Consider the following 26,988-nt stretch of genomic DNA (forward strand, 5'->3'; position numbering starts at 1 on the left):
GCTCTTCCTTCCCGCGTGATTCATTTTGCTGAGCAGAAAGCTCCTTTTTATAACGGAGTGATCTCCTCTACTGTACATTACTCTGTCATAAGTGCCAACAACTCCTCGCTGTTATGACAGCCTACGTATACCTGCCCATAGGGGGCGCTGTTCTGATAACTTACCATAGATGACACCGTTCTATTGTGCAGAGGCTGAAGATGTCTAGATATGAATGTAACCAAATTAGAGATGAGCGAGCGTACTCGGCCACGCCCCTTTTTCGCCTGAGTACCGCGATTTTCGAGTACTTCCGTACTCGGGCGAAAAGATTCGGGGGGCGCCGTGGGTGAGTGGGGGGGGGAGAGGGAGAGAGAAAGGGCTCCCCCCTGTTACCCCGCGCCGCCACGCCTCTCCCCGCCCCCCGGCGCCCCCCGAATCTTTTCACCCGAGTACTGAAGTACTCGAAAATCGCGGTGCTCGATCGAGTAATTACTCGAAATGAGTACGTTCGCTCATCTCTAAACCAAATCTAAGACTCTGTTCGGATTTCCATTCTTCTATTCCCTTATAGAACAGAAGAACGAAAACACAACATCCACCGGATCTGTCAAAGTGATAGAACCCCCTGACTATAATGGGTTTCAGTTGTTTACTGGGGAAATGGTGCAGCATGCTGTGCCTTTTTTTTGTTACTGACAGAACCCTTAGGTGGAACGAGCTGATAGAAACCTGAGGAGAGCTTTAGGCAACTTCCACACAGCTGAGGAATCACACGAGACGCACAAAGCTTGCATGAATATGAACCCTATTCTTTTGAATGGAGTCATACACATGAGTGATCTTTTCCTGCATCGCCGTGTGGGGAAAAATTGCACCATGCTCTATCTTTGCGCATTCCTTGGAAAAAACAATGGGAAACACTTGCTGATCCTCCCATGTTTCACGGCCCGATTATCGCGCTCCGCTGTGTGGGTAGCATTAGGGTGGCTTAACATGGGACAGCTGATAAATCGCTTAAACTAGTGGCTTTCAGCTCTAGTTGTCCGGTGTAATCATGGGACCCGACTGGGTACTGAGTGAGAAATTTAGTAGTCACTGAAACGAAGCGACTGGTAAGAGTTCTCACTCAATGTAAACAGACAGTCCATCTATGAGCGATTGCCTATTCTCCGTAAATGGAGGCGCGCGGCTGGAAGAGATCTCTGGCGTGCTCCGCCTCCATTCATTGAATGACGATCACTCCTTGTGAAGGCTTATGTACCCGAGGGACCATTTACACGGATGTAAAGTCTACTTGTATTCAGTCGGTATATTTATATTTACTGAATATGGACCACACAGGGATCACATAAGTGTATTCAGACGTACGTTTTTTTTATGCAGACCGATGTGCATGGTAAAAAAAAAAAAAAGAAGGAGGGGAAAGAACAGCTTGTCATATTTTGTTTCAAATTCACTGACCAAGATTATTCATTAAAGACTGCTGTGCGGGGAAATTAAGCACACAACTAACATGTATTAGCATCCATATAGCATCCCGGGGATCATTCGCTCCCATCACAGGTACACACCAATGGGTTATACTCCTAATTCCTATTTATTTTCACCTTCACAGCAATATCATCTTGCTTCAGCACAGCATTTCATCAAATAAACTTAAATATCCTTTTATGCAGGGTTTCATATAGTTCAATAAACAGTCCAACTGTGTTTCTCACCCGCTCTCCAGGGCAGCTTCATACAGTTGTCTTCAGTTCAGGGCTCACTCTGTTTTCCCTCAGGAAGGCTTCACCCAACCTTCCCGAGGGACACGAACAGTCTCTTCAGTGTCCATGTCTCTGTCTAGACCTCTTGCTCTCAGTCCAGGTCTCTCTCTAGACCTCTTGCTCTCAGTCTAGGTCCCTCTCTGGACCTGTCTCTGGCTCTCACAGCCCAGGTCCCTCTCTGGACCTGTCTCTGGACCTGTCTCTGGCTCTCACAGCCCAGGTCCCTCTCTGGACCTCTCTCTGGCTTTCAGCGCACTTTACCACTGACTGTAGCAGGAATGCACACCTATATCCCACTTCCTGACCACACCTGTGTGTGTTTTCCATTGTCTCAGGCACTAGGATGCCTGTCTGTTGCCCCCTACAGGCCATTCTCTGTAGTGCACCTCTACAATATAAATATATAATGTCAAAGTACTAATGACCACTTGTCCGTGACTGAGTGAGTTACATGCAACGCCCCTGATCACATGATGGTGACTTCATCAAAGGTCTTAAAACATAAAATATGCAGAGGCTGACAGCAGCCGTGTCCTTACAGGAACTGTGATGATGTCGCCATCATGTGACTAGTCACCTGGGCTCTGACCTCCGCCCCCGATTACATGTCAGTAACTTCATCATAGGTCCTTCACTTTATTAAAAACCTGCAGAGCCGGATAGCACCCGAGTGATGATGTCACCATCATGTGATAAGTCAGCTGTGTGGGAGGAGTCTGGGGTCACATGACCAGGGGGTGATCAGTGTATGCAGGACTCTGCTGTGCCTCCTGTGATCCCTGTTGTATGGGATGAAAAATGTTTGTAGCAGAGCTGTGTCTGAGACACACTCATGTAGCAGAGCTGTGTGTGTGACATGAGTGTAGCTAAGCTGTATTTGACACGTGTGCATAGCAGAGCTGTGTATGACACGCACACTTAGCAGAACTGTGTGTGACACGAATGTGTAGCAGAGCTGTGTGTGATACATGCGCGTAGCATAGCTGTGTGTGTGACACGTGCGTAACAGCTGTGTGTGATGCACACATGTAGAAGAGCTGTGTGTGATGTGCACATGTAGCAGAGCTGTGTATGTGACGCGCACATGTAGCAGAGCTGTGTTTGATGTGCACATGTAGCAGAGCTGTGTGTATCAGAGCTGCATGTGTGTGATGTGCACAAGTAGCAGATCTGTGTGTGTGACTCGCGCCTGTAACAGTTGTATATGTGACACATGCGTGTAGTAGAGCTATGTGTGGTGTGTGTGACGTGTGTGTAGCAGAGCTGTGTGTGGTGTGTGTGTACAAGTACAAGGAATAGCCTGTGGGGACTGGAGAACAGGCATACTGAGCACTAATTAGAAGGGACAGCTTTATGAGTGTGATTGGGGGGATTAAAACCTCCAGCCACTCTGCTGCTGGAGACTACTCCAGGACAGGGTCCAGTGCAGACCAAACTGCAGTGCCATGAGCCTGACAGGGAAGGACGCCCCCTAGACTGACAGCTGGTTGGGGAGGGTATCTTGGACAATTGCTGCATGTTAGATGAGGTGATAAACTACTGTCTAGTTAGCGCCAAGCGTTTATTCTGTTTACTGCACTAAGTCTATGTGCTGCCAGTGACTGCTGGGTTTCCATTTTAATCCTGGAATCAAGCAAAATAAAATTGCTTGGACTTGTATATGGACTGAGTGAGCAGCTGTGTCCTCCATGACATTGCCACTATTTATGTAATACAATTGCACTGTTTTCTGTGGGTTGTCACAAAACTGACATCGCTTGCACCTTGTTTCTTGTACTGTGTGTGTTTTTGTTTGCATGTGTGGAAAAAGGATGACATGGATGCAATATAGATGTAGTGAAATTGGTGCATTTTCTAATGCACCATACGCCCACGTGACGAAGCCCTTACAGTATGTATACGCTGCATATTTTTCCCCATGGAATTGCATGTAGGAGATCCACAGTATCTTGTACTATGTTACCAGAATGGTTACTGAAGGGATACAGGTACTTACTAAACAGACATGTTTGGAGAGGTAACTGGTCCCCCTTGAAGGCATTTTCCTACCAAAGACAATTCACATTCACAGGATTGTGGGGGGCTCCAGGTCAAAACCACCCCAATCAAACTATGATAACATATGGTCTCTTTCATGGGATTCCCTCTATTTGAAGCCATATTTTGCAACAAGCATATCTATAGAGGAGGAGGGGGATTTTTTTGAATGTATAGAAGCTGTATACTTTCTGGTTACACTCAGATTTACACGTATCTGGCCCCTTGCAATTTATTAAAGTCCTCATTTTTATCATTATTGCTCCAACAGACAAAATGCCTGCTGCCCCGTCTCTATCTGTGAAAAGAAATCCTAAACAATTTGAAGTATTAAATTTTATATGTGACTTTTGCCTTTTCCAGGCCATCTTCCAGAATGGAGGCTTCACAATAGTGTGGTTTGCCATGAAGACATTCCTGACCCCAAGCATATTGATTATCATGATCTGGTACTGGAGGAGGATCACCATGATGACCCGTTCCCCGCTTTTGCTGGAAAAGTAAGACCATTTGCATTGCTGCTGACTTCCACCATACATGTGGACATTGTTGTTCATTTCTGGAGTGCCTTTTGTGGGCTAATCCAGGTAGGGACTGAGTGCACAGGGGTGCAATTATGGGAGTAGCATATGTGATATTGAAATACTTACAATGCTGCATACAAAGTGAAGATCACTGCATTAGGAACAGCTTGTGCGTGACATCCTGTGATCAGTAACAATGTACTTTGTGATGGCCATGTTACAATCTGCCCTTGGATAACGTCCTGACAGTTGTGGGTAAACATGGTGACTTCTTGGACTGTTAGCAATTTGTTGGTGCCTGGAGGTGTGGTGCCAGTATTTCTAAAACAGTGGCACCTGTTGGATGTTCCCAAATCACAGTATTGAGTACAAAGACTGGTTAAGCCATGGACAGACATCTGACAGAAGATCACATAGTGACATACCACATGTGGTTGATCCGAGAGGCGATTGTTGGGGGAAGGGGGGAAACGTCACACATTGGACTAAGCGACCCAGCAGTATAACAGCAGGGAAGTTAGACAAATTTCCAAAATCACCATGCAGCGTACCTTGCATCGACTAGGGTTCAATAGCCAAAGACCAATAAGTGTGCCCCTGATGACCCCATGTAACTGCAAACAACGTCTCACATGAGCCCAAGAAAGACGTCAGTGGACCTTGGATAAAATGCAGCAAGTCATTTAGCGTGACGAGTCCTATAACCGGCTGGATCTGCATCTGCGTAAATGTCATGAAGTCATATCCCATTGGTGCACCATTGGGGGTTCAACAGGCCAGTAGTGACTGTGTCATAGTCTGGGGAGCGGTTTTCTAGCAAGGCGCTACAGGACGTATCAGCTCACCATCTGTACCGATATCTCCAGGAAATCTTCCCCGACCACAGCGTGAACTTTCAATAAGACAACACTCCATGTCATTGAGCTCCAATCATTAGGGAGTGGTTAGAGGATCACAGCAATGAATTATGTACACCTACTTGGCCCCTAGACTCAACGGACTGTAACCCTATTGAACATGTTTGGGATTTGCTGGAAAGGGCTGTAAGATCTGCTCCCCCTTATCTGTAAAATGCGCAAAATTTGATGAAGCTGCTGTAGCGGTTATGGGTCGAGTATGAAGGATGTTCACCGCCTTGTGGAATCTCTTCTGACCTCTGAAAGCCATGATTGCCCAAAAAGATGGACCAACGTGTTATTGAGGTGTTTCTGATGCAGTGATTGTTCAGTGGATGTAATTTCTGTGACTGGGTGACAAAAGACCATTTCCAGAAAGTCTGAGGCAACATCCTATCCTTAGTAATTCTGTTGTGTAAAATCGCTAACTTGTATTTGTTTCCAAAGGGTTATCTTTGCGCTGGGCATCTCCATGACCTTCATTAATATTCCTGTTGAATGGTTCTCCATTGGATTTAACTGGACTTGGATGTTGCTCTTCGGTGATATCCGCCAAGTCATTTTCTACGTGATGCTGTTGTCCTTCTGGATCATCTTCTGCGGGGAACATATGATGGTATGCTTCGTTATTTGACTATTCTCATTCTTGGTTGGGTGTAGGAGACACTAAGTCTTACCTCTCACTGTATCATCCTTAGGACCAGTCTGAAAGGAACCGCATATCTGTCTACTGGAAGCAAGTTGTTCCCATTGCTTTTGGCTCCTGCTTTCTCTTCACTTTCGACATGTATGAAAGGTAATGGTTCATCTTGTTCCTAACTGGTCGTCTCCACCTGGCGGCAGGTGGTGCACTAAAATTGAAAGACCTTACTAGTCTTGATGCATTGATAGGCATTCTTTTTAGGATAAGCCTGTAATCTAGGAGTAGGATGTATTCTGACCTCATTTCCTATGCTGCTTCTGCAAAGTGGAGCAGAAACATCCCTGCAATTCTTAGAACTAGTTAGTTAAACAAATTCCTCTTAAAAAAAAAAAAAAGACCTTTCAATTTTGTATTGTATTCTCCATTAGTTTTAGATAACTTTATTGGTATCTATTAATACTGGTGGCTTTAGAACCAATTCAGTATATACCCACAATTAGTGTGGCTTAAAGCCCTTTCACATGCAAAGATCTTTCAAAAGACTAAAATCTTGAAAGATTTAGCGTTTTATTTGCATAATGTGTTTGCAGAGCCAGTTATGCAAACAGCTGCCAGCACATTCCAATGTTCTTCTAGTGTAAATATGCTTTGGGGAGAACATCATGCAGTCTATTGAAAGATGAGCAAAATACATTCAAATGGAATGTATTTGTTCAGTCTTTCAGCTGCTGAATGATGGATTTCAAGTGAACCAGAATGCATCATTCAAACGAAAAGTGCACGACGTCCGTGTTTACATGTAACAATTATCACTCATTTTTGCCCATTTGGACGAATTTTGAGTGATAATCGTTGCATGTAAAAGGGCCTTTAGACAGCTTGTCTATAGATTATGAACATTATACAATAAACACTTTGTCAAAAGAAAAAAACAAAAAACGAAACAAAGACTTGTTGTTTTGCTGTAGAATCCGGCACGCAGTCAGCGCCCTTTTACATGGGACAACTTTTCGAGCGCAGATGCTTTTTACACAGGAACGAGCATCGCTACTGAACAGAGCGGGGATGGGGGTCGTTCCGGCCCGCCCGCCTCCATTCATAGAAAGCAGAATCATTCATAAATGAACAACTGCCTCTTTACACGGACTGATCTGTGAGTTTTCTGAAACAGAACAACGAATAAGAAGTGAACAAATTCTCATCCGCCGTTCATTCGGGGCATGCATTTACACTGAATGATAATCATTAGGATTCTCGCTGGATCATGGGAATGTGAACGGTTGTCAGCCTGTGTGGGAGGACCTCTACATGGCAGATATGCAAAGGATTAGAGTTGTGGTGATTAGATGATCGGTCTTGTCCCCTGAGACCCTATAAGTGTTTCCCCCCTTGTCCTATAAAAGGCTCTCGAAGGCTCCTTGTGTTTAGTGATCTCTTCTTCTGCTTGTGTGGAGCTTGTTGACCACTAGACGCCTCTACGACGCAGAGAAGACATTTCACCCCGTTACCAGAGTCTGAGAGAGGCGCATTATTGGGATGGGAAAAGCTGGATTGTCGCATTGACAATTTGCCGCCACCTGGGCCGTTCTGTTAGGAGGTGTTGGGACCAGTGGATGTGTGAGGGCACACAAGGTGACCGGGCTCAGGACCCCCAACAGACCACGAGTAGAGAAGAACATCTTATCATCCAACAAACACGAACAGCTCCAAATGTTTTGTTGTTCGCCATCCAGAGACAGGGGGCGCCATCGTTACACCCATGTGTCTGTCAGATCCATTTCCAGGTGCTTGACTGCAAGACATTTGGTCTCACAGCACCCATTATGTGTACTGCCTTTGACACCCACCGTCGCCTCCGTTTGCAGGGGTATCGTGAACAACTAAACTGGCCTGCTACAGAGTGGAACCGGGTTTTCAGTGACTAATCCAGGTTCAGTTTGGGCGCTGGTGACGCGTTCGTGTCTGGAGACCTAGGGGTGAACACCTCAATCCTGACTTGGTTGTGGAGCGGCACACTGTTCCCCTGCTGGTGTGATGGTCTGGGGGGCCATCGCATACTACAGTCAGTCACTCTTAGTAGTGGTACGAGGGACAATGACAGCGCAGCGATACGGAACCGGTATGCCTCCGTTCCCGTCCTTATCACATCTTGCATCAAAGCTAGAGGTGGTACAAGCGGGTACTAGAGCCTCCATGCCCACCCGTATCACATCTTTCATCTAAGCTAGAGGTGGTACAACAGGGTACTAGAGCCTCAAAGCCCGCCCGTATCACATCCTGTATCCAAGCTAGAGGCAGTACAACAGGCTACTAGAACCTCCAAGCCCGCCAGTATGCCATCCTGTATCCAAGCTAAAGGCGGTACAACCAAGTACTAGAGCCTCCCTTCAAGTCATCCATTTTCTACAATAAATGTTTCTTTTTGCTCTGATATTGTAATCATGCAGAGAAAGTATCATTCAATTCCAACAAATTCTAGGGGAGAGGTTTTTTTTGTTTTTACTGGTTAGGACATCTTATTTCTCATGAGTTGCTCCTTTTTTTCCTCAGGGGGGTGCAGTTGAAGAACCCATGTTATAGCATTTGGACCACAGATGTAGGCGCAGAGCTTGCCGTATCCTTTTTACATCTTGGCCTTTAAACAGATATTCCCACCTCAGACGAAGGAGGTCCCATGAAGTATTAACATATGGAAATAAATACTTTTGATTATTGCTTAGGTGTCCAATTACTTCCGGGAAGATGGTGTATTTATTGTCTTTGGTTTGAAATACCTCCTTTTAAAAAATTCAAGTTTTTAAATTGTTAAGAGAACATTGCATCCTGTAAATATCCACCAGAATGCTGTGGGCATGGCTGATGCTCCCCGGAGTGGAGAAGTGGCAGAAGTTTTCAGCTGCATTCATACAGGTGTGATAAATGTGTTTAATAATTTACTCCTGTTCATCTCGCATGCAAGAACATTGATTTCATGTCAAGTTCCTGAGCGCCGGGATCGTGAAGAGGAAAGGGAGGCGGAGACGCCTGTGGTAATGAGGATGGATGCACTGCAGTTATAAGGGCTGCTGGACCCCTCTGCCATAGAGAAATGGCTGGTTTTGCTGATACTGTGCAGGTTTTGTATTAGTGGGCCCAGAAGCGTCGGGCTGTGCATCAGGTCTGCTACCACATCTGTTCTAGATTGTCCGCCCTTATCCACAAGTTCTGTTCCCGGGTGTCCTGTAGGGTTGTGTTGAGTAAGAGGAGCACTTAGTACAAGTACAGGCAACGCAGTGCAAGTTAGAGTTAGATTATTAATGGCTGGTAAAAACAAAATGTGGATGGAGAGCACTTACGGCCGGGCAGCACCAGTATGTCACTCACTCCGTCTAGCTCCCATCCGGTCACCACTGTTGTAAACAGAGTCTGTGACCCCTGACCTCTCCTCCCAGCATCTACGTCCTGTATATAGCGCAGATGCCAGGAGGAGAGGTCAGAGGTCACAGCCTGGAGCTACAATAGCATCTGCTGGACAGAAGCTAGACAGTGAGTGATATACTCAATGGTGCTGGGTTGCTGTCTGGCTGCAGGTTCAGGGTGGGTAGAGCACAAAGAGGAGGCCTTGTTAGTAACAGTGGCCCCAGTAGTGGCCCCCAATATTATTGGGGGCTCTATTACTGCTGTGGGCACTGTTCTTATTGAGGCCCTGTTACTATGAGGGACACGATTACTAGTTGCAGCCACAAAAGTTAACAAAGGTAAAATCATACATCATGATAAGCCACATCCCTCGTACCTTGGGTTTTTGTGACAACTTGGTAATCCCAGCCATAGATGCCTGATGGGTTTGGGTGACACCTATGGGACCCTTGCCTATCAGGAGACCCCGGGTCTGGTTTGCTGATTCCCAGTTGCCACAAGCACCATTAACTTTAGTGGAGACGTTTTGCTTTTGTGTGGTCCTCTCCTTTTGTAGGGTGGTCATGTGAGCGGTTGTTCATCAGTACTTTACACCGGTTATAAGTTCTTCCATTTAGCATTTGGGCTGTCTGCATCTATTGGGAGGTGGTGTATTTGCCTTTCCACCTCTGACCTACTAATACTTTGGTATTAGTGCACAACACACAATTAGTTATTTACCAAACTTTTTCCCTTAACGGATGTTCTCAGATGGCTTACATCATAGTGGCTGGAATCTGCGCCTGTCTCTACTTCTTATTCTTGTGTTTTATGGTGTTTCAAGTTTTCAGGAACATCAGCGGGAAACAATTAAGTCTACTAGCAATTAACAAGGCCCGCCCGTTGCATTATGAGGTGAGTGACATCAGGCTGTCCAAAGCGATGACTTAGGAGGCAAATACACCGGTGAAAATTGAAAACTTGGATCAGATTATTGCCATATGAAGGGTATTCAATACAGTCATAATGTCCTCCACCAGTTCTTGTCTTCAGGTGTCTTGGATATCTTCTTTCAGGCAGCTTTCACATGGGTTGTAAATGCCGAAAAATTTATGCAGTGGTAAATTCCACAGCAATTCCAGTAGAAGCCATGTGGAGGGGAGTTTTTAAAAAATCTCCTTCACATGCTGTGAAAAATTTTCACAAGGAATCCAAGGTTTTTGAAAAACTGCAGATTCTAAATCCACAGCATGTCTATTTATGCTTCGCTTTTTACTCCCTAAAATACAAGGGTTAATATCTGCAGCAGATCTGCTACAAAATCCATGGCCAAATCCACACCATTAACCGGGACGAGCTCTGCCCATAGCGATATAGCCTGGAAGATTTCCGGGCTATGTTTCACTATGGGAGATGCAGAGCACACTGCCATAAGCTGTGGCAGTGTGCTCTGCCTGCACAGTCCCACACAGAACAGTGCAGGACTTTGAAAAACAGAAGCATGAAGATATTGCCGATCTGATGGCAATCTCCAGCTTTAATTTTCAAAGTCGTGCACTGCTTTGTTTACAGGTTGCCATAGAGACCATAGGCTTGTCAGAAGCCAGCGGATGGTCTCTATGGCAGGGTACGGGCTGGTGCTTGGCTGTCAGAGGATAGCCAGGCACCAGCTCTTACAGCAGAGATCGAAGAAAACTTCCGATCTCTGCTGTGTTAATCCTTTAAATGCTGCAGTCTATGCGACTGCAGCATGTAAAGGGCTGTCACCATCGGACCCCTATAATGTGATCAGGGGGTCCTGATGTGTCTGTAAAAGTCCCCTAAAGGGACAAAAATAAAAAAAAAAGTTTTAAAAAAAGGAAATAAAAACACTTGTCTCCCTTTACTTCATAAGAAATTAAAAACAATATTACACATGTGGTATCCCTGCGTCATAATGACACAGAGAAGGAAGTTAGTACATTATTTAACCCCTCAATGACACGGCCCCTTTTTTTCTTTTTTCCCCCTTTTCTTTTCTTCCTCCCCCCCGTTTAAAAAATCATAACTCCTTTATTTATCCATCGACGTCGCTGCATGAGGGCTTTTATTGGGGGAACGAGTTGTATTTTTCAATGGTGCTATTTAAAGTACCATATAATGTACTGAAAAACTTTTACAAAAATCAAAGTGGAGTACAATGCAACAAAAATGACATGATAACTTGATAACATGATAACTATTCTATGGGTCATTATGATTACTATGATACCAAACTTGTATAGTTTTATTTTCTGCTGCATCTTGTGCGCGTAATAACTTTTTAAATTTTCCGTCGACTTACTTAAGCAATGGCTCATTTTTTGCGGGATGTCCTGTAGTATTACCAATTCGGAATACATACGACTTTTTGATCGCTTTTTATTGAATTTTTTCTGGGAGACAGGGTGACTGAAAAAGTGCATTTGTGGCGTTCTTTATTTTTTTTCGGACTACAATCACCATGCGGGGTAAATAATGCACCACTTTGATAGATCGGATTTTTACGGACGCGTCGATACCAAATATATATTTTTCTTTTAGGATTTAGAATTTTTTATTATAGATATGGCAAAAGGAGGGTGATTTAAACTTTTATTACTTTTTTTTTTTAAACTGTGAAAAAGTCACAAAAAAAAAAAAAAAAAAGCTATTACAATTTGGTATTGGCATAATCGTACTGGCCTGTAGAATTACTTAAATACATTATTTATTCTACTCAGAGAATGCAGTGAAAAATAAAAAACATGCCAGAATTACATATTTTGTTTATCTTGCCACTAAAAAAAATGGAATAAAAAGCGATCAAAATGTTACATGTTCCTAAAAATTAGATAAATGAAGACCAGAATTCATCCCGCAGAACACAAGGCCTTCTACAGCTCTGGCAATGGGAAAATAAAATTAATACGGCTCTTGGAATGTGGCGACACAAAAGCAAACCTTTAAGGAAAAAAAATGTTTTAAATGTACAAAAATAGGAAACATGAAAAAACTGTATAAATTTGGTATCACCGGAATCGTGCTGACTCAGAGAATAATGTTATCACACTATTTATTCTGCACTATTTATTCTGCACACTGAACGCCGTAAAAATGAAATCCAAAAAACAAATGAAAGAATGTCTTTATTTTTCCCCCAATCTCCCTACAAATTTTTTTACAAAAGTTATGGAATAACATTATATATACTCATGCTATCAAAAAGTACAACTTGTCACCCAAAAAACAAGCCCTCATATGGCCGTGTCAATGGAAAAATGAAAAAGTTATGGCTCTTGGAACGCAACTGCAAAATTAGTTGAAATTAAATGATTAGACCATTTAAAAAACCTGCCCTTGTGGGTGAGAAGAAACCTGCCACTCAAGGGGTTAAGGTGCTGATTTGGTCACTGTGGTTTTGGGGGTCTTCCGGTGCTGAAAGCCTGCAGCGGACCGAGCCCCTGTGAAGGCGGCCTTTAGTTCTCCATTAATGCGTAATATGATTTCTTTTATAGGGGCAAATTTTTAGGTTGAAGTTTCTGATGATCATCACCCTGGCCTGTGCCGCATTGACCACAGTGTTCTTCATTACCACAAAGGTGAGTTTTGATGACCTGATACTTGTGTGTTCTTATGGACCTGGAAAAAAATGCTGATTTGTGAATCGTGCCCACATGCAGCAAGCAGCAATGTTGGTTTTAAAAGCTCTGCTTACATAAAAATTCTTGGTCATACCGATACACTTGACGTTTCGGTGTGGGACTGTTATAGAAAAGACATTCTAAAATGGTCAAAAACTCAAAATCCACCGATTTATCCATGAGTGTCTTCCGCAGGCCATTTCCACAGTCTCCCTTAATGCTCAGGTCCTAGAGAGATATTTTGATTTCCCCATTACCTGCCTGCGCACCTGAATAGGGGGATAGCGCATGTGCTGAGATAATGCAGTTTCCAGATCATAAAAGTGTGACCTCCTAGACAACATGGATCTCGTAGTCTGTGGGTTCTGCGTAAGTCTGAAAGGGGTTTCTACTACACTCCCTTTAACATGCAGGGGGGAGTCAAAAGTTTTCCGCACTCTGGCTGTAGAATTTATTTTAATCAACTTTCAGAAAAGACAAATACATTATTTTTCAACATAATCTCCCGGCTTTTCAATACACTTTGTCCATCTGTCAACAAGCTTTTGCATTTTTACATAAAAAAAGTTTCAGACTGAGCTACGAATGCACCGATGTCTTCACCTCTTCATCAGACATGAATCTTCATCCTCCTAGGGCTTCTTTCAGGGGACCAAACAGGTGGTAGTCCTAATCTTGCCTCATTGGACTATAGGGGGAGGCTTTTTTTTGACTCACCGTCGTATATGAATAGGGCAACGGTGAGGTGTGGCTGTAGCGTAGGATTGGAGGGGGTGCAGTCGGTGTGATCACTCTATATCTCACCTGCTAGAAGGAGTGGCATGATTTTTGATCTTGTTGATATTTCTATTGGATTCGAGTAATACTGTCTTACTCCCAGGTGTCGGAGGGTAACTGGAAATGGAACAACTACAACATTAAACTGAACAGCGCGTTCTTCACTGGTGTTTATGGAATGTGGAACCTGTACGTCTTTGCACTCATGTTCCTGTATGCGCCATCACACAAAAACTATGAAGATGACCAAATGGTAAGAGATGTAGTCTAATGTCACAAAACTCTTTTCTGTTTAGGCTGCCTGTTCACGGACGGGGTGGATTCTCGCGAGCAGATTTCCACCGCAGGAGATCATTTAAAGTCACCGCGATGAACCTATTATTATGACAGCTTCGCAGTGGATTAACCACTCATGTACATTGGGCTGTGCTTTCCATAGTTATCTTATGGAAAGCGTTCCAAGCGTGATCCGCGTGTGATTTATTGCCACGGATCACGCTATGAACTATTGCCCATGGACAGCCTATTGCCCGTGGGTAGGAGGACCTGCATGGAATCTTCTTGTTTGCTTCAGCAGAGCTGTAGTAGATGAAGAGACTTCTGTATCTGTCCCTCTATTTGATACTTTATACAAAAATAAATATGCTCTATTCTTTATATTCGTTAAGATCAATACAAATCTATAGTTCTCTGTATTATTCTGTAACTCCTAATCCTTCAAAATCCGGATCCTTCTTAAGTTGTAATGCAACCTCTACTCTTTCCCGCAGTTTTCTACAGGTCCCCTCAAATGTGTCCTTTTCTTCTTTCTTCTTCCTCCACTAAAAGATGTATAAAAAGAAAAGAACTCAAAATAGCTTCCGGTTGCAGCTAAGGGTTCCTAGTTCTATTAGCCGGGACTATGCAAATTTGTAGCCTTTTATTTTCTATATAAAATTTCAAGACTGTTAAGTTCTAGAGATGAGCGAACGTGTTCTTCCGAGCTTGATATTCGTGCGAATATTAGGGTGTTCGGGATGTTCGTTATTCGTAACGAACACCATGCGGTGTTCTGGTTATTTTCACTTCCTTCCCTGAGACGTTAGCGCGCTTTTCTGTCCAATTGAAAGACAGGGAAGGCATTACAACTTCCCCCTGCGACGTTCAAGCCCTATACCACCCCCCTGCTGTGAGTGGCTGGGAAGATCAGGTGTCACCCGAACATAAAAGTCGGCCCCTCCCGCGGTTCGCCTCAGATGCCGTGTGAGTTAGATGAGGGACAGTGCTGTTTGTACCGGAGCTGCTGTAGGGAAAGAATTGGTAGTTAGTGTAGGCTTCAAGACCCCCCAAAGGTCCTTATTAGGGCCACTGATAGCTGTGTGTTGGCTGCTGTTAGCAGTGGCAATTTTTTTTTTCTCAAAATCGCCTCTGCAGACCGTTGCACCCGGCATTAGGGACAGAAGTGCTGCATAGGCAGGGAGAGTGTTAGGAGTGAGTGTAGCCTTCAAGAACCTCAACGGTCCTTTCTAGGGCCATATTTATCTGTGTGCAGTACTGTCCAGGCTGCTGTTAGCTGTGCTGCATTTTTTTTTGCTTCTCAAAATCGCTTCTGCAGAGCATTGCACCCTCCATTGATACTGCAGGGAAAGAATTGTATAGGCAGGGCCACAACACAGTTATTATTCATTGAATATACGCAGTGCTGCCTTTTGCTTGTAAAACAAGTGAAAATAATTCTATTTGTCCTGCCTCTGTCCGTCCTAAGGGCGGTGGACACGTGTCGGCTGCGTGTGACACCTTTAAAAATCATACGCACCCAGCTACGTTTTACTCCTGGCTTCGCCATTTGCTTTCCTTAATTGGGAAAAAAAATACCTGCTCTGCCAGAGTTAATAACTCTGCTACCCTCACGTTCTGTGACACATTAGCAGGGACACAGCACAGTTATTAAACTTCTCATGTTCATAGAATATACGCAGTGCTGCCTTTTGGTGCCAAAAAACGGAAAATAATTCTATTTGTCCGGCCTCTGTCCGTCCTAAGGGCGGTGAACACGTGTCGGCTGCGTGTGACACCTTTAAAAATCATACGCACCCAGCTACGTTTTACTCCTGGCTTCGCCATTTGCTTTCCTTAATTGGGAAAAAAAATACCTGCTCTGCCACAGTTAATAACTCTGCTACCCTCACGTTCTGTGACACATTAGCAGGAAAACAGCACAGTTATTAAACTTAGATTATTCATTCACTAGAGGCAGTGGGGCCTTTCGTTTTCAAAAAAGGGAAAAAATTATATTTGGCCTGCAGTCTTGCGCCAATTTATTTCCTGTCTGTGAAATCAAATCACTGGTAATACAGCATGCTGAGGGGTAGGGGTAGGCCTAGAGGACGTGGACGCGGCCGAGGACGCGGAGGGCCAAGTCAGGGTGTGGGCACAGGCCAAGCTCCTGATCCAGGTGTGTCGCAGCCGACTGCTGCGCGATTAGGAGAGAGGCACGTTTCTGGCGTCCCCACATTCATCGCCCAATTAATGGGTCCACGCGGGAGACGGTTATTAGAAAATGAGCAGTGTGAGCAGGTCCTGTCCTGGATGGCAGAAAGTGCTTCGAGCAACCTATCGTCTACCCGCAGTTCTGCGCCGTCCACTGCTGCCAATCCGAATCCTCTGTCTGCTGCTCCTCCTTCCTCCCAGCCTCCTCACTCCACTACAATAACACCTGCTCAGGAGCGGCAACACTCCCAGGAACTGTTCTCGGGCCCCTGCTTAGATTGGGCAGCAGCGGTTCCTCTCCCACCAGAGGAGTTTATCGTCACTGATGCCCAACCATTCGAAAGTTCCCGGGGTCCGGGGGAAGAGGCTGGGGACTTCCGCCAACTGTCTCAACAACTTTCTGTGGGTGAGGAGGACGATGACGATCAGACACAGTTGTCTTGCAGTGAGGTAGTAGTAAGGGCAGTAAGTCCGAGGGAGCAGCGCACAGAGGATTCGGAGGAAGAGCAGCAGGACGATGAGGTGACTGACCCCACCTGGAGTGCAACGCTTACTCAGGAGGACAGGTCTTCAGAGGGGGAGTCAAGGGCATCAGCAGGGCAGGTTGCAAGAGGCAGTGCGGTGGCCAGGGGTAGAGGCAGGGCCAGACCGAATAATCCACCAAGTGTTTCCCAAAGGGCCCCCTCGCGCCATGCCACCCTGCAGAGGCCGAGGTGCTCTAAGGTCTGGCAGTTTTTCACAGAGACGCCTGACGACCGACGAACAGTGGTGTGCAACCTTTGTCGCGCAAAGCTCAGCCGGGGAGCCAACACCAACAGCCTCACCACCACCACCATGCGCAGACATATGATGGCCAAGCACCCCGCAAGGTGGGACGAAGGCCGTTCAGCGCCTCCGGTTTGCACCCCTGCCTCTCCCCCTGTGCCCCAACCTGCCACTGAGATGCAACCCCCCTCTCAGGACACAGGCACTACCGTCTCCTGGCCTGCACCCACACCCTCACCTCCGCTGTCTTCGGCCCCATCCAGCAGTGTAGCTCAGCGCACCGTCCAGCCGTCGCTTGCACAACTGTTGGAGCGCAAGCGCAAGTACGCCGCCACGCACCCGCACGCTCAAACGTTAACCGTCCGCATAGCAAAATTCATCAGCCTTGAGATGCTGCCGTATAGGGTTGTGGAAACGGAGTCCTTCAAAAGTATCATGGAGGCGGCGGCCCCGCGCTACTCAGTTCCCAGTCGCCACTACTTTTCCCGATGTGCCGTCCCAGCCCTGCACGACCACGTCTCCCGCAACATTGTACGCGCCCTCACCAACGCGGTTACTGCCACGGTCCACTTAACTACGGACACGTGGACAAGCACAGGCGGGCAGGGCCACTACATCTCCCTGACGGCACATTGGGTGAATTTAGTGGAGGCTGGGACAGAGTCAGAGCCCGGGACCGCTCACATCCTACCCACCCCCAGAATTGCGGGCCCCAGCTCTGTGGTGGTATCTGCGGAGGTGTATGCTTCCTCCACTAAAGCACCCTCCTCCTCCTCCTCCTCTGTCTCGCAATCAAGATGTGTTAGCAGCAGCATGTCGCCAGCAGTCGGTGTCGCGCGGTGTGGCAGCACAGCGGTGGGCAAGCGTCAGCAGGCCGTGCTGAAACTACTCAGCTTAGGCGATAAGAGGCACACGGCCCACGAACTGCTGCAGGGTCTGACACAGCAGACCGACCGCTGGCTTGCGCCGCTGAGCCTCCAACCGGGCATGGTCGTGTGTGACAACGGGCGTAACCTGGTGGCGGCTCTGCAGCTCGGCAGCCTCACGCACGTGCCATGCCTGGCCCACGTCTTTAATTTGGTGGTTCAGCGCTTTCTGAAAAGCTACCCACGCTTGTCAGACCTGCTCGTAAAGGCGCGCCGGCTCTGCGCACATTTTCGCAAGTCCCACACGGAAGCTGCCACCCTGCGCACCCTGCAACATCACTTTAAGCTGCCAGTGCACCGACTGCTGTGTGACGTGCCCACACGGTGGAACTCTACGCTCCACATGTTGGCCAGGCTCTATGAACAACGTAGAGCTATAGTCGAATACCAACTCCAACATGGGCGGCGCAGTGGGAGTCAGCCTCCTCAATTCCTTTCAGAAGAGTGGGCCTGGTTGGCAGACATCTGCCATGTCCTTGGTAATTTTGAGGAGTCTACCCAGGTGGTGAGCGGCGATGCTACAATCATTAGCGTCACCATTCCTCTGCTATGCATCTTGAGAAATTCCCTGCAAACCATAAAGGCAGCTGGTTTGCGCTCGGAAACGGGGGCGGGGGAAGACAGTATGCCGCTGGATAGTCAGGGCACCCTCCTGTCTATTTCTCAGCGCGTACTGGAGGAGGAGGAGGAGCATGAGGAGGATGAGGAGGAGGGGGAAGAGACAGCTTGGCCCGCTGCTGAAGGTACACCGGCTGATTGCCTGTCATCCTTTCAGCGTGTATGGCCTGTGGAGGAGGAGGAGGAGGAGGAGGAGGAGGAGGAGGAGGAGGAGGAGGATCCTGAAAGTGATCTTCCTAGTGAAGACAGCCATGTGTTGCGTACAGGTACCCTGGCACACATGGCTGACTTCATGTTAGGATGCCTTTCTCGTGACCCTCGCGTTGCACGCATTCTGGCCACGACGGATTACTGGGTGTACACACTGCTCGATCCACGGTATAAGGAGAACCTGCCCACTCTGATTCCCGAAGAGGAAAGGGGTTCGAGAGTGTTGCTATACCACAGGACCCTTGCGGACAAGCTGATGGTAAAATTCCCAGCCGACAGCGCTAGTGGCAGAAGGCGCAGTACCGAGGGCAAGGTAGCAGGGGATGTGCGTAGATCGAGCAGCATGTACATCCCAGGCAGTGCAACAGTCTTTAAGGGCCTGGCCAGCTTTATGGCTCCCCACCAAGACTGTGTCACCGCTCCCCAGTCACGGCTGAGTCGGCGGGAGCACTGTAAAAGGATGGTGAGGGAGTACGTAGCGGATCGCACGACCATCCTTGGTGACGCCTCTGCCCCCTACAACTACTGGGTGTCGAAGCTGGACACGTGGCCTGAACTAGCGCTGTATGCCCTGGAGGTGCTTGCTTGTCCTGCGGCTAGCGTCTTGTCGGAGAGGGTGTTTAGTGCGGCTGGGGGAATCATCACAGATAAGCGTAGCCGCTTGTCAACCGACAGTGCCGACAGGCTAACACTCATCAAGATGAACAAAGGCTGGATTTCCCCAGACTTCTGTTCTCCACCAGCGGACAGCAGCGATACGTAAGCAATACGTAGGCTGCACCCGCGGATGGAAGCTACGTTCTCTCTCACCATCCAAAACGGGGACATTTCTGCTTCATCAATCTGTGTCTAATATTCCTCCTCCTCCTCCTGCTCCTCCTCCTGAAACCTCACGTAATCACGCTGAACGGGCAATTTTTCTTAGGGCCACAAGGCTCACTCAAATAATTTTTCTGAACAATTTTTATAAGTTTCAATGCGCTTAAAAGCGTTGGAACTGCAACTTGAACCAATTTTTCGTTACACTGGGCTGCCTCCAGGCCTAGTTACCACTTAAGCCACATTAACCAAAGCGATTAATGGGTTTCACCTGCCCTCTTGGCAGGCCATGGCCAATTTTTGGGATGTACATTAGTACTGTTGATACAGCAATTTTTGTGGGCCCTCGCCTACAGTGTAATCAAATTAATTTTTAGCCCACCTGCATTCCAGCTGACGTTACCTCAGCTGTGTTGGGCAATGCAATGGGATATTTTTGTGTACCGCCGGTGGGTTCCAGGGAGCCACCCATGCTGTAGGTGCACACGGAGTTTTTAATACATCTGTATACTTCTAAAGAACCCCAGTCTGACTGGGGCATGCAGTGTGGGCCGAAGCCCACCTGCATTACGCACGACATTACTACCTCAGCTGTGTTGGGCAATGCAATGGGATATTTCTATGTACCGCCGGTGGCTTCCTGGCACCCACCCAGGCAGTGGGTCCACAGGGAGTTTAACCTACATGTGTCCACTTCTAAAGAACCCCAGTCTGACTGGGGCATGCAGTGTGGGCCGAAGCCCACCTGCATTACGCACGACATTACTACCTCAGCTGTGTTGGGCAATGCAATGGGATATTTTTGTGTACCGCCGGTGGGTTCCAGGGAGCCACCCATGCTGTAGGTGCACACGGAGTTTTTAATACATCTGTACACTTCTAAAGAACCCCAGTCTGACTGGGGCATGCAGTGTGGGCCGAAGCCCACCTGCATTACGCACGACATTACTACCCCAGCTGTGTTGGGCAATGCAATGGGATATTTCTATGTACCGCCGGTGGCTTTCTGGCACCCACCCAGGCAGTGGGTCCACAGGGAGTGTAACCTACATGTGTCCACTTGTAAAGAACCCCGGTCAGACTGGGGCATGCAGTGTGGGCTGAAGCCCACCTGTATTACGCACGACATTACTACCTCAGCTGTGTTGGGCAATGCAATGGGATATTTCTATGTACCGCCGGTGGCTTCCTGGCACCCACCCATGCTGTCGGTCCACAGGGACTTCACAATAGGGAGTTGTACCTGCCTGTGTCTATGAATTAAAAAGCCCGGTCTAACTGGGGCATGCAGACACCTTGACAGAATGAATAGTGTGTGGCACATAGGTTCCCCATTGCTATGCCTACGTGTGCAGCTCCTGATGGCGGTGGCACAGGATTCTATTTCTCATTGCTTCTGTACAGCATTGTGGGCTATCGCCCCGCCCCTTTTAAAGAGGGTCGCTGCCTAGCCGTGCCAACCCTCTGCAGTGTGTGCCTGCGGTTCCTCCTCATGGCAGACGCACTTCTAAATAGACATGAGTGTGGCGTGGCATGAGGGCAGCTGAAGGCTGCGCAGGGACACTTTGGTGTGCGCTGTGGGGGGGAGGGGGGGCGGTTGGTCAGCATGTAACCCAGGAGAAGTGGCAGCGGAGTGTCATCCAGGCAGTGATTGTGCTTTGTTGTAGCTAGTGTGGTGCTTAGCAAAGGTATGCCATGCTAATGAGGGCTTTTCAGAAGTAAAAGTTGTTGGGAGGGGGGGGGGGGCCCACTCTTGCCGGTATTGTGGCTTAATAGTGGGACCTGTGAACTTGAGATGCAGCCCAACATGTAGCCCCTCGCCTGCCCTGTCCGTTTCTGTGTCATTCCCATCACTTTCTTGAATTGCCCAGATTTTCACACATGAAAACTTTAGCGAGCATCGGCGAAATACAAAAATGCTCTGGTCGCCCATTGACTTCAATGGGGTTCGTTGTTCGAAACGAACCCTCGAGCATCGCGGGAAGTTCGTTCCGAATAACGAACACCCGAACATTTTGGTGTTCGCTCATCTCTATTAAGTTCCCAAAATTATTTTATATTCTCCTCAGATCCCTAATGTAACTCTTTAAAAACTGTACCAAGTGATGGTGTTATCCTATTGATTTTGGAAAACTTCTTTTCACAAAAGACTTCCTCAACTTCCTCAGTCCACTTATTCACACTTAAATATTCAGTTAGAAAACTGGCCATATTTAGCTATTAAATTCTAAGTAAATACTCAATTTTTTTAACCACATAAAAGCTCACAGAAGAAAGTATACTGTATCCTTTAATGAAAGTTTCAATTTTATTAGTAATCAAATTATAAAAAGAACCTACTGCACCCTATTATGTCTCAAACTATAATATTTAGATGAGCAAGTGGAGTAACCACCTCCTATGTACAAAAATAGAACTACTATATTACTGCCCCCCTATGTACAAGAATGTAACTACTATAATACTGCCCCATATGTACAAGAATAGAACTACTATAATACTACCCCCTATGTACAAGAATAGAACTATTATAATACTACCCCCTATGTACAAGAATATAACTACTATAATACTGCCCCCTATGTACAAGAATATAACCACTATAATACTGCTGCTATGTACAAGAATATAACTACTATAATACTGCCCCCTATGTACAAGAATATAACTACTATAATACTACCCCCTATGTACAAGAATATAACTATTATATACTGCCCCTATGTACAAGAATGTAACTACTATAATACTGACCCCTATGTACAAGAATATAACTACTATAATACTGCCCCCTATGTACAACAATATAACTACTATAATACTGCTCCTATATACAAGAATATAACTACTATAATACTGCCTCCTATGTACAAGAATATAACTACTATAATACTGCCCCCTATGTACAAGAATATAACTACTAAAATACTGCCCCCATGTACAAGAATATAACTACTATAATACTGCCCCCTATATACAAGAATATAACTACTATAATACTGCCCCCTATGTACAAGAATATAACTACTAAAATACTGCCCCCATGTACAAGAATATAACTACTATAATACTGCACCCTATGTACAAGAATATAACTACTATATACTGCCCCCCATGTACAAGAATGTAACTACTATAATACTGCCCCCTATGTACAAGAATGTAACTACTATAATACTGCCCCCTATGTACAAGAATATAACTACTATAATACTGCCCCCTATGTACAAGAATATAACTACTATAATACTGCACCCTATGTACAAGAATATAACTACTATAATACTGCACCCTATGTACAAGAATATAACTACTATAATACTGCCCCCTATTTACAAGAATATAACTACTATAATACTGCCCCTATGTACAAGAATATAACTACTATAATACAGCCCCCTATGTACAAGAATATAACTACTATAATACTGCCCCCTATGTACAAGAATATAACTACTATAATACTGCCCCCTATGTACAAGAATATAACTACTATAATACAGCCCCCTATGTACAAGAATATAACTACTATAATACTGCTTCCTATATACAAGAATATAACTACTATCATACTGCCCCCTATGTACAAGAATAGAACTACTATAATACTGCCTCCTATGTACAAGAATATAACTACTATAATACTGCCTATGTACAAGAATATAACTACTATAATACTGCCTCCTATGTACAAGAATATAACTACTATAATACTGCTTCCTATGTACAAGAATATAACTACTATAATACTGCCCCCTGTGTACAACAATATAACTACTATAATACTGACCCTATATACAAGAATATAACTACTATAATACTGCCCCCTATGTACAAGAATCTAACTACTATAATACTGCCCCGTGTACAACAATATAACTACTATAATACTGACCCTATATACAAGAATATAACTACTATAATACTGACCCCTATGTACAAGAATATAACTGCTATAATACTGCTCCTATGTACAAGAATATAATTACTATAATACTGACCCCTATGTACAAGAATATAACTACTATCATACTGCCCCCTATGTACAAGAATAGAACTACTATAATACTGCCTCCTATGTACAAGAATATAACTACTATAATACTGCCTCCTATGTACAAGAATATAACTACTATAATACTGCCCCCTATGTACAAGAATATAACTACTATAATACTGCTCCTATGTACAAGAATATAATTACTATAATACTGCTCCTATATACAAGAATATAACTACTATAATACTGCCTCCTATGTACAAGAATATAACTACTATAATACTGCTCCTATGTACAAGAATATAACTACTATAATACTGCCCCCTATTTACAAGGATATAACTACTATAATACTGCCTCCTATGTACAAGAATATAACTACTATAATACTGCCCCCTATGTACAAGAATATAACTACTATAATACTGCCCCCTATGTACAAGAATATAACTACTATAATACTGCCCCCTATGTACAAGAATATAACTACTATAATACTGCCCCCTATGTACAAGAATATAACTACTATAATACTGCTCCTATGTACAAGAATATAACTACTGAAATACTGCCCCCTATGTACAAGAATATAACTACTATAATACTGCCTCCTATGTACAAGAATATAACTACTATAATACTGCTCCTATGTACAAGAATATAACTACTATAATGATCTTTTTATTTAAAACTTGTAACAAAATTATTACAATATATTTACAGTAAAATCATAAGAGGGAAACATACGAATCAACATCGAAAACAAAAAAACAAAGCAGAAAAACAGAACAAAATAAACTTCAGAACAACCGCACAGAAGTTGGTACCCGGATCCTCCTCCAGTTTATACTATGTACATTGTTTTCTAGGTCTTTCTTATATACGGTTTTCAGACTTTCAATGATGTTCTTCACGACATTATTACAGGAATTGACTTCCTTATTGATGACCAGGCAGCATCTTGCACACCACAGATGGTACACGGTCATCACATTTATCACATATAGAGTACTTCTGTTATATTCACTAAGCTGAGGCAGGAAGTCTCCATACACTACTTGGCAATATGGCTGCCTTCTCAGTTGGGGTAACTGCAGGGCCAGGGACACGGCCTCCCATACCTGGATACTAAATGGACAGTCTAAAAGAAGATGCTCCATAGTCTCTACACACTGACCACACTCTTCTCTAGGACAAGATCTATTTGTTACATTGCGACATTTCAAATTGTCTCTGACATACATCTTCCCATGAAATGCCAGCCATGCCACATCCCTCATGTGTGTCAGCACTCTAGAATCCTGTAAGATTTGTGCAGTCTGTTTCACATCTAAATGTGGCGCATCCCTCAACTGTATCTGGACACTGAACTGAGATCTCAACAATTTGTCATAGATCTCCTTCCTACTAGACAATCTGACCTCATCATACAAAATCCTCCACTTAATGATCTTACTGATGATATGTACTCCGTACCAAGACACGTTGTTCTTAATACGTCCTGAGATCCTCTTAATGGCATCACCTACCGACCATACAGATACAAATTGCTGGATCTGGCTCTTGAACAGATAGCACCATGGTTTCTGCACCGAATTTTTACAGAATGAGAAATTTCTCATCAAAAACATCAAGTTTAAGAATAATTCTGGACAAGGCATGGAGAGTCCTCCTTCCCTCTGAGGGAGATAGGCAATGTTCCTCTTCACTATGCTCACCCTACTAGCATACAAGAAGTTGAAGAAGACATTGGTTAGCCTGGGCCGCAGACTATCTGGCACTGGAAACACCACTGAGATGTACATAAAGAGTGGAAGCAGGAATCTTCTTATAAGGCCGACCTTCTCCTGGTATGTCAGCCTCCAATGCTTCCAGCTCCGCTCCTTCTGCTCACACACCGCTAGCCTCTCCTCCCAATTCACCTTCCCTTCATCTTCTTTTCCAAACACAACTCCCAAAATTTTAATTTTATCCTGAACTTTCCTGAAGGGCACCGAAAAGACTTCGCTATCTCTCCCTAACCACAATGCCTCGCTCTTCTCCATGTTCACCACCGAATTTGAGACTCTGGAAAATTCTGCTATGTCCTGCTCAAGTGCTGCACAATCATCTGCAGAAGTCACCAGAAGTGTCACATCATCCGCATAAGCACTAAACTTTATAACTCCCACTTTCCCATGAAGATGACACCTCAACCCCTGTAAATCCCCATCAGCCTGTAGCTTTCTCAAGAATGGGTCCAGACTAAAGACATATAATAGTGGACTGAGAGGACAACCCTGCCTCACCCCTGACATAATCCTGAAGGGATCTCCTAGGTGACCATTAATCAGAGGTTGGCTTACCGCTCCCTTATAGAGACCCTGCAGCCATTGTACAAAGCGCACCGGAAGGCCGTACTCCAACAACACCTGATACAAGTAGCCATGATGAACTCTATCAAAGGCCTTACTCTGGTCTAAGCCAACCACATATGCCCCTTCCCCATGCTGTTTCATATATGCCATGGCTTCTCTCACCAGTAGTAGTGAGTCCTCTATTGTTCGGCCTTTCACGCCACATGTCTGATTAGCAATAATTAGTTCATCTGCCACATCACTTAGCCTATAATACAAGATCTTGGCCAAGATTTTATAATCCGTATTTAGCAGAGACAGTGGACGCCAGTTTTTAATATCTTTTAAATTTCCCTTTTTTGCCAAAAGAACCAACACAGATTTACAGTGAGAGTCCAGCATCTTCCCTGCAGAGAGGCAATCATTATAAACCTGCACCAAGTCTGGAGCTAGTAAGTCTCTGAACTCTTTATAGAACTCGCTGGTCAGGCCATCCAACCCCGGACTCTTCTTGGGCTTTAAGGAGTCGATGCTTCTTTTCACTTCCTCCTCAGTTATGGACACAATCATGCATTCTGCTTGCACTGGGTCTAATTTGGGCAGAGTCGCACTCTTCAGATAGCATTTAATGTCATCCTCCCTAATCTGCCCCCCTTGGAAAAGATTCCCATAATAATCTCCAATGATCTGTTGGAGTTTCTTCTGCTCTGACTGCTCTGTACCCTTCTCATCTAATAGCCCAGTCATAAACTTCTTATTAACCCTATTCTTACAGGCAATAAAAGGGTCCGGGGTGTAAACCCTCCAATTATCAAACTGTCCCTCAGCTTTAAGAGACTTGAAGCGATCATACTGCAGTTCTTTCATCTTCTGCTTTATCTGGCTGATGCTCGCTCCATCCACCTTCTCCCCACCGTTCATCCGACCATACAAGCGACTCAGCTGTTGTCTCAACATAGAATACCTCATGTACTCCACATTACTGCGTCTCCTGGCAGCTCTAATCATAAACTGCTTGATGTCCCCTTTCATGCACTCCCACCACTCTGCTGTATCATCACACATACATTGGGTGGTCCTCCGTTCATTATAGAAGGTAGTGAAGGCTTCAATAAACTGTGGATCCTGCAGCAGCGAACTGTTCATCTTCCAGTATCCCCGACCGCAGACCCCGGTCCCATCCTGACCCAGTGTAACACTC

At 45.2% G+C, this 26,988-nt stretch overlaps 1 protein-coding gene across 1 annotated transcript in view; it reads left to right on the forward strand.

Annotated features, from left to right (window-relative positions):
- The window catches only part of LOC136621847 (protein wntless homolog A-like), a 68,986-nt gene that overhangs the window by 27,558 nt on the left and 14,440 nt on the right, over positions 1-26,988 (forward strand). The window contains exons 6-12 of the mRNA XM_066597633.1: positions 4,149-4,285; positions 5,653-5,821; positions 5,904-6,001; positions 8,399-8,462; positions 9,998-10,141; positions 12,742-12,825; positions 13,748-13,897. Coding sequence (XP_066453730.1) covers positions 4,149-4,285; positions 5,653-5,821; positions 5,904-6,001; positions 8,399-8,462; positions 9,998-10,141; positions 12,742-12,825; positions 13,748-13,897 — 846 coding nt within the window. The remainder of the gene's footprint in view (positions 1-4,148; positions 4,286-5,652; positions 5,822-5,903; positions 6,002-8,398; positions 8,463-9,997; positions 10,142-12,741; positions 12,826-13,747; positions 13,898-26,988) is intronic.

This window comes from Eleutherodactylus coqui, chromosome 3, assembly GCF_035609145.1.
Source record: "Eleutherodactylus coqui strain aEleCoq1 chromosome 3, aEleCoq1.hap1, whole genome shotgun sequence".
In the NCBI taxonomy this organism is placed as follows: Eukaryota; Metazoa; Chordata; class Amphibia; order Anura; family Eleutherodactylidae; genus Eleutherodactylus; species Eleutherodactylus coqui.